The sequence below is a fragment of the Phragmites australis genome, chromosome 6, assembly GCF_958298935.1.
Source record: "Phragmites australis chromosome 6, lpPhrAust1.1, whole genome shotgun sequence".
In the NCBI taxonomy this organism is placed as follows: domain Eukaryota; kingdom Viridiplantae; phylum Streptophyta; class Magnoliopsida; order Poales; family Poaceae; genus Phragmites; species Phragmites australis.
The window spans coordinates 11423796-11435578 of NC_084926.1; the positions used below are offsets into that span (position 1 = coordinate 11423796).

The window sequence follows — 11783 nt, forward strand, 5'->3', positions numbered from 1 at the left end:
TGTAACTTATAGAGCACCACCAAAGTAATGCAAACACGTAGCAAGCAACAAATAGTGAACCCAATGCAGAAAGGTTCGTGATCACCATAGAAATGTCAAGGGATAGTTCAATACCCGTAACTCGAATTTCCCTATTGTTCTCGGCAGCAATGAGTTTGGCTCGGAGGGGGTTAGAACTATGGACTGTATATGGACCTGCACAGCTCTGAGGGGCCCATCACATCATTTGGCGAAATCACGAACTAACACCGATTTTAAAAACAAGGTCAAAATATTGGTCAAATAGGCGATTTGAGAATTTAATCATTCTCGAGTGGAGTAAATAAGTAATAATCCCATTTAATAAAGAACCATTCCTTATCAAGACACGCAGGTTAAGAAATAATTTGAACAGGGAACTAATCCACCACCTTTTTTGTTAAAAATAACCACTTGTATGATTTCACAAACCAGGTCACCTGTAACTTATAGAGCACCACCAAAGTAATGCAAACACGTAGCAAGCAACAAATAGTGAACCCAATGCAGAAAGGTTCGTGATCACCATAGAAATGTCAAGGGATAGTTCAATACCCATAACTCGAACAAGTTACTTGTGCCTCACATAAATTCAGCACAAGACATGCAGGACAAGATCAGTATATCCAATCATTACATGCTCAACTAAAGACGCAGAATCTAACTGATGACGATAGCACCAAGCCAAGGGGCGTGGCTGGCAAAACTTATATCCACTTCTCGACCCACACATAACGGCACTACTATAGTTCAGACCTCAAGTTCAATAGCCAGACTTGTTCACACCCAATTCACCCATCAACGGCACACAGCCCAAGTTGGACTTGGGCGACCCACTTGCGAGCCCGCAATCAGTATGAACAGGGTTAAAATGTCCTGTGAGAAACAGCTAGCGATAATTGGAAAAAAGTACAGAGAGAGAGATACAAGAGACTAAAAGACCAGGACAGGCCTAGGAACAGGCACCTAGCATTATACGCTACTCTGCCTAAATGTATTTGGACTTTATCCCTCAATTAGTCATAATAGTGTCAGAATAACAAGGTTATCAGAAAACTTGGATGTCTCATCTCACAGAATTATCCAACATAGAATTGTCTCAATGCACCCTAGGAGGCCACACAATAAAACCTGCACATGTAACAGAATGTCAACTATAGTTCTCAGATACTAGCTCTTCCCGCACACTTAAAACACACAGAACACAGGTATAAAACACCACAACAACAACAACAAAGCCTTCGTCCCAAGTTGATGATGAGAAAACAATAATAATAATAAAAGTACTAGTAATAGTAAAAAAATAATAATAGTACAAGGAGATTGATCTATAAGTTATGATTTTAACACGTAGATTGCTAACTTTCACGCGCTTCTATCCACGAATAATTCCTTCAAATCTCTTTTTACATACTCCTCCCATATTAGGTTTAATCAACCCCTGTCTCTTCGTCTTCACATTAATTATCAGCACGCTTTAGGAACCCGCTATGCACAAGTGACTCTGGAGATCTCCGTTGGATATGTCCAAATCATCTCAACCGATATTAGATAAGTTTTTCTTCAATTGATGCTACCCCTACTCTATCACGTATATCATTATTTCGGATCGAATCCTTTCTTATATGGTCACAAATCCATCACAACATACGCAACTCCGCTACAATTCATTGTTGGACATGTCGCCTTTTAGTTGGCCAACATTCGACGCCATACAACATCACAGGTCAAATCGTTGTCCTAATAGAACTTGTCTTTCAGTTTTTGTGGCACCCTCTTGTCACAAAGGATGTTGAAAGGTTGGCGCCATTATTCATCCGGCTTTGATTCTATGACTCATTTCTTCATTGATATCACCATCCCTCTGTAGCATCAATCCCAAATATCGAAAAGTATCATTCTTGGGAACCACCTCTCCACCAAGACTAACACCTTCTCCCTCTTGGCTAGTATCACCAAATTCACACTTCATATTATCGGTTTTAGTCCTACTAAGTCTGAAACCTTTCGATTCTAAAGTATATCTTCACAACTCTAATTTCCTACTAACCCCTATCCTGTTGTTGTCAACTAACACCACATCATCAGCAAAGAGCATACACCAAGGAATATCTCCCTGAATGTCCCTTTGACCTCATCTATCACCAAATTAAATAAATAAAGGCTCAAAGCTGACCCTTGATGTAGTCTTATTTTAAGCAGGGAGTCATCGGTGACACCTTCACTTGTCCGAACACTTGTCATAACATTATTGTACATATCCTTGATGAGGGTAATGTATTTTGTTGGGGCTTTGTATTTCTCCAAGGACCACCACAAAATATTTCTCGGTATTTTATCGTAAGTCTTCTCCAAGTCAATGAATACCATATGCAGGTCTTTCTTTTGTTCTCTATATCTCTCCATAAGTTACCTTATCAAGAAAATCGTTTCCATGGTCTTCCTCCAGGCATGAAACCAAATTGGTTTTTGGTAATGCCTGTCATTCTTCTTAGACAATGTTCAATAACTCTCTCCCATAGCTTCATTATATGGCTCATCAACTTAATTCCACAGTATGGAGATGAAACCCAAAAGAAATGCAAGTATAAAACACATTCAACAGAATTCTTGCTGGGACTCGGATCTCAGTTGATAAACCTTGGAGTGTCAAGATTTCCAATTAAATCAAGCAACATAATATTTCAGGGAAATAATGTCCAGATTTTGAGTTTGAATTTGGATTTAAACTTTTTAAACTTACGAATAAATACTCTACAACAACAATCTATAGTAGGCTAGTAGCAAGAGGCAATCTGGGTAAAACAGTTAAAAGTTTGATGGCTCCTTCGAAATCTGAGTAACGTGATCAGAACTCAGTTACAAAGCATTGTCTTAGGGGCAAAAGGTAAAGCTAAATTAATAATATATTACAGTTAAATATTGAAAAGTTGCATTGCAGGACAAACATCTTCGCCGGCTGTAAAAATAAGCACTAATTTCATAGTGCCACATGTACTGTGGAATCTAAACATGGTGACAATATAAAACTCACTGGGAAGTACATCAAAGAGTTTCTGAGTTTTGCATGTTCTGGCAGTAACCCAGTGTATGAAGCATACAAAAGGTTCAGATGAGGCGGCTTTGTTAAAGCCATTGTGAATTTATCATTAAAGAAAACTGAGGCACTCATAGATCATGGAGACACTGACCAAAAGCCAGAAAAAATAATTTACCTGATGAGCTGGTATTTACAAAAGTTGTCTCCTTATTACTCCCAGAGAAATGAATACAGGTGAAAACTTTGTCAGATCATTGACAATATATAGCCTGGTCTATCTGAGGAGGAATTTGTTTTATTTCAGTCCCAAGCTCTTGCTCAATCCTATACCTGTCCCCAGTAACAATATTCAGTCAGAACAAAATAGGTAATAGAAGAGGTCAAAAAACTTGCAGTAGAAAATCTGCGTACAAGTTAAACCGATCCTCATAGGTGATCAAGTTCACAGCCAGACCAAGGTGGCCAAATCTCCCAGATCTACCAACCTGGTAAGCCAGAGAGAGAGAGAGAGAGTTAATTGAATTATTAAATTAAATTGCCACAGCGATGGATGCCACGAGTAAAATGCAACAATCAATATAATGTTCCTAAATATCAATAAGGATAAGCCATTAATTTGATAAATGGCATGCATTTTTTGGCTTTCAAAATGCCTCAAAAGTGCCAAAACAGATGGTCAGTTATGAGCAACATAGTACACATCACACTTAGGATCTCAGACTATGAAAATGAAAACTAATATAAAAGGCACAGTTTACTGAATGCCCTACCCTGTGAAGATATGTTTCAGAGTTCTTGGGGAAATCAAAATTGATAACAACATTAACAGCTTGAACATCTATTCCCCTTGTAAAAAGATCTGCAAAACAAAAACGACAGAAATGTTAGAAACAGGAACAAGCAGTACACTAGACTTCCTCCATTGCAGTAAGTCCAAAATCTACTGGAAGATTTTACTAGCCTGAACCCCTTGCATTTTGTGTGACAGCAAGACATTCATCCATTCCTTAATAATCTGATACAATTTCAACCATTCAAACGAGTTGATAGAACAAAAGAAGACACTAGAGACAGGAGACAGAATTGACAAAAATGGAAAGGAGTTATGTTTTTCTCCATTCAGCTTTCACTGCCAAAACTAATTTGGCCAATCATCACCTCAAGTTAGTAATTTTCCACTAAATAGCATCTTTTTTGTGGATTGAACCGACAACTCAAAGTAACTAAACCAATAGAGAAGTTTGTGATATTATATTCTTATGAATTTATAGTTCAAAAGCATGCTATCAAGTGACATAATATCAGGCAAAGGGATAACTGGAGAAAAATACATTTGCTATTTAACTGCTGAAACACTGATTGTTTCTTTTGCTCAGAATAACATAAAAACAGGGACAGGAAATGAGTGAAGGTCTAAATCAATAAAATATCGCCAAAAAGCATCGAAGACAAAACATCAGGTGACAATAGCACTATCCAGCAAACAATGATCTGGAACAGATAATATAACATAACAAAGGTACTACTGATACTGGCATTGAACTACTGACACGCTTGTATAAAAGAAAAACATAAATTCAAGAGATATCGGACTCCCAATTAGAATATCATTTGCCCCAATTTATGGGTGAACCAACTAAGACATGATCAAATACAAGCAAAAACATTACAAGCTAGATTCGGAATGATCCAGTCCCATAATTTTGATAGGAGGGCAAAGAAAATTCCATGAGCCACAGCACAAGACAAAAAGAAAACCACACGGAAATATCCTTCGAATAGAAAGCTAGGTATAATCCAAAAGAGAATGAATCGTATTTGTGTACCAGTACAAACAAGGTTCCTGCATGCCCCGTTACGGAAATCATGGAAAACTCTATTGCGGTGATCTTGCAGCATCTTTGCATGAATGTAGAAGCAAGAATAACCAAGCTCTGTAATCTTCTTCGCCAATAGCTCAACACGATTCACAGAATTACAGAATATTATGGATTGGTTTATTTGAAGCTGTGCCAAAGGAATTAACAATTGAATGACTTATACGTTATGACTTATGAGGGAGGCAAAAAGGCTAGTTACATAATCATCATGAAAGGATGTGTTCATCAGCAAACCTTGGAAAAGAGGGTGTTAAGGCAGTGAACTTTCTGTCTTTCTTCAACAAAAGCATAGAACTGTGTAATTCCCTTCAGTGTAAGTTCATCCATAAGGTTAATCACGTAAGGTTTAGGAAGATATTTGTCCTTGAAATCCTTGACAGTCACAGGGAATGTCGCTGAAAACATCAAAATCTGTCGACTCGCTGGAAGGTAGCGAATCAACTGTTCCACGGAAGGTTGGAACTCAGGAGAGAGAAGCTTGTCTGCCTGAAAAGGAAGGCAAATATTATTTAGTGGAAAGACCAAGGACAAAAAGACAATAATGAAACAATTCCTTTCTTAAAAGGTGCAGACAGGGTACTAACATGTTACTAGTACCCTGGTATTATTTTGGCCTTAATTCTTTTAGAGGGACTCATTAGTACCTATATACATGCTCTTTCAAGATTTTTCTCGCCACTTTTGTCATTCTTATAACTATACATCTTATGCAATGAGCTTAACAAAGTCCAAATGAAGGACTATTGTACATCTTGGTTGCAAAAAGAGTGCACCATCGTTTCGCAGCCAACATTGACCCATGCTTGTTTAGGGTCAGACCTAGTATTCAGTGTAGCCTGTCAGAAAAAAAAAAAGGTTTGCGATTCTATGTTGAACAGCAAAAAATAACTAGTTGATAAACAAGTTTGGGTGGAATTCTGTGCCTGGATAGGAGCAGGAATGATCAACCACTACATAATATTTTTATGATGCAACTCCAACAAATAGTTCACCGGCTTGGAAACCCAAGACAAGGGTATAAAACTGAAATAGCCAGTGTAGTAATTAAGTGGTATAAACAAGTGGCCAGATGCATTGCTGAATAACATGCAGCATCCACAAGACTAGTAAAACTGGTCCATTTACATGAAACACAGCATTACAGCATTCAGACTAAGCTTGAAATGAATTACCTCATCCATAATAAGCATTGAACAGTCCTTCAAAATACAAACACCTTTCTTTGTAAGATCCAAAATACGCCCAGGTGTTCCAACAAGTAAATGGACAGGTTGATACAGACGAATAATATCATCCTTCAGGCTGGTTCCACCAGTGGTGACCATAACTTGGATCTTCAAATGCTTACCAAGCTCCTTGCAAACTTGTGATGTTTGTAGAGCCAGTTCCCTTGTGGGAACCAATATAACAACTGCAAATGATAAGCAAAGAGACTTTATTCAAGATTTCTCAAGAAACACAGCAGAAAAAAATATAAAATAAAATGAACAGAAATTGCATCTAAATATCAAAGAAAGCAACTTATGAAAGGCACAGATCCCTGTCCAAATAATGTGGCAAAAGAAACAGACATGCACACAAAAAGTAATGAAGAAAAGAACAATGTGCTGACTGTTCATGCATTCAAGTTTCCACCATCGATTACATTCCCACAGGCACAGGTTTGCTTAACACCTTTGACCATTAAAAAGTCATTTGATATCCAATAAAGTTTGATAGTTCAGAACAGACCTTGAATAGCATTTTTATCTTGATCAATCTTTTCCAGTGCAGGAATACAAAATGCAGCCGTCTTGCCAGTTCCATTCTTTGCTCTTGCAAGAATGTCACTACCAGTTAAAGCAATAGGAATGCTTTCCTCTTGGATAGGAGAGGGTCTTTCAAATCCTTTCTCATATATCCCCATCAGGAGTTCGCGCTTGAGAAAATAGTCTTCAAACTCATTTCCCTTGGTGGCAGTAACATCCTGAACGAAAAACAAAAAGATAAAAAAAAAGGGGGCTCAGTGACTCAGTGTGATAGGCTGGTAGCAACATAAAACTTCGTGTAATATCAAAAATATAGATAGTAATGCATGAAGGGAAAATAAATGTAGAAATCCAATACTAGCTGTTGAGAACTCAATAAAAACATTTTTTTCGTTTGGAAAAAAAAAACAAAGAAGTGTGTCATGCACAAGGAAACTTCAAAAATCATGTGCTGAACACCGTACCCTCATGGATAGTTGAGGGTTGATACATTCCATACAAAGCAGGGCAGGGAAGCATTTATAAGTTAAAGTGTACAGGTGGAAATGCATAATTGCATCATATTCCTCCGACATCATTACATAGGATGAATCAAAGTGGATACAAGTAATACTATTGCTATTTTGCTACTATCAACCATATAACACATAAGTATCAAAATATGCAGGTTTTTCAAAGAAGATTCTTGGACGTGAAAAGTGTACTGCTCAAATAAAGGTGTCTCATAAATTTCCAATTATCAGAATTATTATTTCTACTGTCACTGTGTAATGGCATTATAACTGTGGAAAAAGTTCTGCACTGAATTTACTACAACACAAAATATGAAGTCCTGCATTGAATCTTTGCTGGAATAAAGAAAGATGAAGTCTTGCTTTCAATTTTTCCTTTTACGACAATTAATAGCTGCACATAAAAATGAGCTATTTCTAAGCTCAGGGTGATTCTTAGCATCCAACGTACTCACTTTGCAAAAGAAACGGGGAAAATTGAAATGCCATCATTACCTCTGTCTTGTAGCGTGTATCTTGAGGTGGCAGCTTCAATTGGGCCTTCCAATCTTGTGAACTGCACAGAGACAAGAATAGTTGCTGACTGATTATCTCCACAAGAATGGCTGCTAACTATCATGTCTACGTCATTAACAAACCAATAACAAATGCGAAATATATGTAGCTACTAGTACAATGTACCAGTACTGCCCTAGTTTAGTTACGAATTTGATATGCAGCGAACCCTAGATTTAGCTATACCAACGTAGGCGGCATAAGAACACGTGTGTTTGGGCATCAACAAACCACAGAAAATGCGGATGTGAAACACGAATCATCAGGGTTCGTGTGCGGAAAGCAGGTGTCTCAAGCTGCATTTGATTCAATTTCGCCAGGGGAAACCAAACCCATCCTCCGGTGCTTAAACTACGTACTAAAAGGTATCAAGCACCACGGCATGCACATTACACGACGTTATCACCAAAGCCCTAAGTCCCCGTCGTCTCACCTCGAATCGACGCCATCGGCGGCCGTGGATGGCGCCAGGGCCTTCGGCTCGCTGGTCCGGGCCGCGCTCGCGGCCTCGCGGGCGATCTGGTTCCGCCGTAGCCACTGCTGCTGCTGCTGCTGCTGGCTGTGGCGCTGCTGCTGCCTCTGCGCGTACTGCTGGTGGCGGTGCGCCGCCGACGTCTGCTGGTGCTGTTGGTGGTGGTACTGCTGCTGCGGCGGCGGCCCGCCGCGCCCGTAGTAATTGGGGTTCCCGCCGCGCCCGTTGCCCATGCCCGGAGAGTACCTGGCCCGCGGATCCATGAGCGCGAGGAGGGCTCAGATCTTCTCAGGAACCCGCGGGAGGATGCGGGATCGAAGGGAAACTGGCAGATCGGATGGGGAAAAGGATTTGGGCGGCGGAATCTAGGTGCCTGGCGCTTGGATCAGGAGCAAATTCGAACCCCTTTTTTGCCCTTTGGGGAGGGTTCGTGGGTTGGAAGGAGCGATAGGAGGGGAGCGTCGCCGAAGCGTCGAAAGCTAGGGCAACGGCGGGTTCATGGTAGCAACATGGCCGGCGGATGTGGTGGTTGTCAGTATACTGTAAATGTATGTTCTAGCCTGCTATCATGAACCCGTTCATACATACAGAACTATTGTTAAATTTTATAAAAATATTTTTATATAAATAATTAGTTATATTTTTAACTTTTGTATCCCCATATAACCTCAGATTTGATAAACCAAATAAAAACTCAGTTCAACCTGTTCAAACATATACAAATAATCAAACACTCTTTTTTACAAACATAACCCTATTTAACTTGCTTTCTCTCAGCCTACACATTGAACTTGACTGTATTTAACTTGCTTTCTCATTGAGTTGATAACTCATGAGAGCAATCAATCACACCCTTAGTTTATAAGAAATTACAGGAATGATCTTGACTGTTTCAACTGGATACGCGCATTGCAGATTTACAGAAAAAAAATACAAATACACTTATACAGCTTTTAAGCAGGTTATAGACTTACAGTGTTATTAGTTGGGCCATCAGCCCAGCAGAGACTAATATTAGTATCAGACTATTATAAACCTCTAATAATGCATTTGTTAGAAAAAGAGACTTAAACAGTATAAATCAAAACCTTGCTCGATTCAATATCGTAATCGTTCATGTAATTCGGCAGCTCATGAGCTGGCCAAGTATGGATCATTGTTGAAGGTTAATAGCCTTAGTTAATGGGAGAGTGTAGTGCCAGCGTTCATTGTTGAAATTGTAGTAGGTGAAATGCATGTAAGCATTATTTAGTAATGGCTTGGTACTCTCTCAAAAAAATACTTTCTGCAACCCACTCTCGCTAATTATAAATGCTCTTGCACATTGGTTAATCATAAGCAAATAAATTATTCATAAATCCTTGTAAATCATTTACCACACTTTTCTGTGCATATAATTTGGGTGAACACCCTAAACAATTTGATTGGTCCCACACCCCACCCCGCGCAATTGATCGTCACATTGAATCAAAGTGTATTTTGTAGTTGCATGTCAGATTAGTGCACAATTCATATATAGCTTGGTTTACACTACGATATTTTCAAGCAACTATAAAAAAAAATCTACATGGTTAATTATGAGGCTTTGTAAGCATACACATTTTCAATTACAGAGCAAGGGATTAGGAGAGGAAAGTAAAATAACTATAAAATCCATCATACCACAAGTTTCCTCAAATACCTTTGGAATTGCAGTTTGTTTGCTAAAAGATAAGTTGTACAATATGTCTAAAGGTTTACTTGGAAATAAAGGTGGGAATAGATTTAAACTGTCTAATGTCCATTTGAATTTTGCCCTCTTTGGACTTCATTGGACTGGACTTGTTTGGATGTGGATATCCATATGCTTGAGATCCAAATGTAATATGGAAATTGGATTTGCATGTGACTAAAATTTTGGGTGTCCAAGCATCATCCCCTCGACAACGACGAGTTGAATCCAGTGGCGAACTAGCTATGCTCCTCGGTTCTTCGCACAGGCAGCCACACACGTGGCTACAAGTATTTGGCTCCTTGATAAGGTGACGCTGATGGCAAACTTGTGCCTTTGTCGCATTAGCACCATCACACGCAAGCTCAAGCTTGCTGCCATCATGGGGACGTGATCCTCCTGGACATCATCCTTCAATCATGATGTCGACACTGACATTGAACTCCGCTCCAGATCTATAGCCACTCTGATCAAGACAACGAGGGAGTGGAAGGGCTCACGGACAACGACGACACAACGTGGTGCTTAGTGAGAGAGAGGCTGAGTCAGCAAGAAGGCCTTTTCATGTTTGTGGTGTGCTTGTGCCAAGGCTGACTGCAATGGTGGTGCCATGCTGCCGAGGTGAGGGGTCTAGGCTGCCAACGATAGGCTAGCATGAACCGGGAGTCTGGGAGGGTGTGTTGCGAGGATGAAAAGTTGAGGAGCATAGGAAAACGGCCATGGCAAACACACGCACAAGTTAGATCTAGTCGGTTGCCTCTCTCTCCCTCTCTCTCTCTCTATGTCTCTCCTTTCATCACTCTCTACACTTCGCTCATGAACTCACGAATTAGGTAGTAATAATTCGAAGGCATTTTTTGTTAATTCAAGGTGATGTTGGCTTAATTCGGTAATTGAATGGATTTTTGGGTTTTCAGAGATTGAATTGGATTTGGATTGTCTGCAGGCTACATTGGATTGGATGGATTTGGACTTCCTCTTATATGGATGTTACTTGGACAGTTATATTTTGGATGTGGATCTTCATACATTCCCACCTATACTTGGAAAGATAGATTGGGATCCAAATCCTTAGATTTAGTTCAAATTTGGAATGTCCTAAAATCTTTGAAGCAATCTTTCTCTTCAAAATCTCTCTCTTCGAAACAGACTCTTATGAAATGTTGAACTAATGAAGATTCACTAATCCAGTTATCCCCCAAAAAAAATTATTGTGTCTTTTCTTCCAGCGGTCTAATTTTGTTAAAATTATGAGAACTTTTTGTAGTTTGTGATAGTGGTCCATTTATTTTCCATTAATCAAGCCCAAACCAATAATCATGTCACTTAGGACTAAACTTTTGATAACTTTAGAAAAATTCCCTTTAGTTTATAATAATGCAGTTGTTGAGAGTTGAATAATTAATAGATACAGATACTACCTAATCTAATGATAGAATGTAATAATGGATTACCCATTATCATGGGTTACATACCCCATTCGACATATATATAGTTGCTATGAGATAGAATGAGTAAGAGGTATATCGTCAATAGTCTATCATGTACTATAAGAAAAATATATCTTCTAGATATTCAGAATGTAAGATTTGGGGGGATTTGAAATTAACACTCCTGGCGAGGTATGGCTACCATCTCTAGGGCTATATGAGGAGGGACAGTGAGCACATTTAAGGAACTTGATCCTTTGGACGCAACACATAAGCTACGAGAACCTAACAAAGTAGCCCTGCCCAAGATTCAAACCACGGAAGAACTCGCCAAGAAGTCTAGGAATATATCTAGGCACTTCCCCCATTGTACTACGTGATTCTTGAGATAATACAAGGTGAAAACAACAAATAGGA

General features: G+C 39.2%; 1 protein-coding gene across 1 annotated transcript; it reads right to left on the reverse strand.

Annotated features, from left to right (window-relative positions):
• Positions 1 to 523: 523 nt before the first annotated feature.
• LOC133921675 (DEAD-box ATP-dependent RNA helicase 8) lies at positions 524 to 8780 on the reverse strand. The gene is made up of 10 exons (XM_062366651.1): positions 8187 to 8780; positions 7694 to 7754; positions 6670 to 6904; positions 6111 to 6349; positions 5173 to 5424; positions 4885 to 5065; positions 3829 to 3917; positions 3470 to 3543; positions 3234 to 3388; positions 524 to 1149 (listed from the first exon to the last, which is right to left on the reverse strand). Exons 1-9 carry the CDS (start codon positions 8486 to 8488, stop codon positions 3310 to 3312), a joined length of 1512 nt encoding a protein of 503 aa, XP_062222635.1. The 5' UTR covers positions 8489 to 8780; the 3' UTR covers positions 524 to 1149; positions 3234 to 3309.
• Between the last annotated feature and the right edge of the window lie 3003 nt (positions 8781 to 11783).

What these genes read in the sequence shown, in the direction of transcription:
- LOC133921675 (XM_062366651.1), bottom strand. Translation starts at nt 8,488, where the DNA reads ATGGATCCGCGGGCCAGGTACTCTCCGGGCATGGGCAACGGGCGCGGC. An exon ending in GCCGATGGCGTCGATTCGAG is followed by an intron (nt 7,755 to 8,186) that starts GTGAGACGACGG and finishes GTCTCTGTGCAG; the next exon opens with TTCACAAGATTGGAAGGCCC. An exon ending in AGATAAAAATGCTATTCAAG is followed by an intron (nt 6,350 to 6,669) that starts GTCTGTTCTGAA and finishes TATCATTTGCAG; the next exon opens with TTGTTATATTGGTTCCCACA.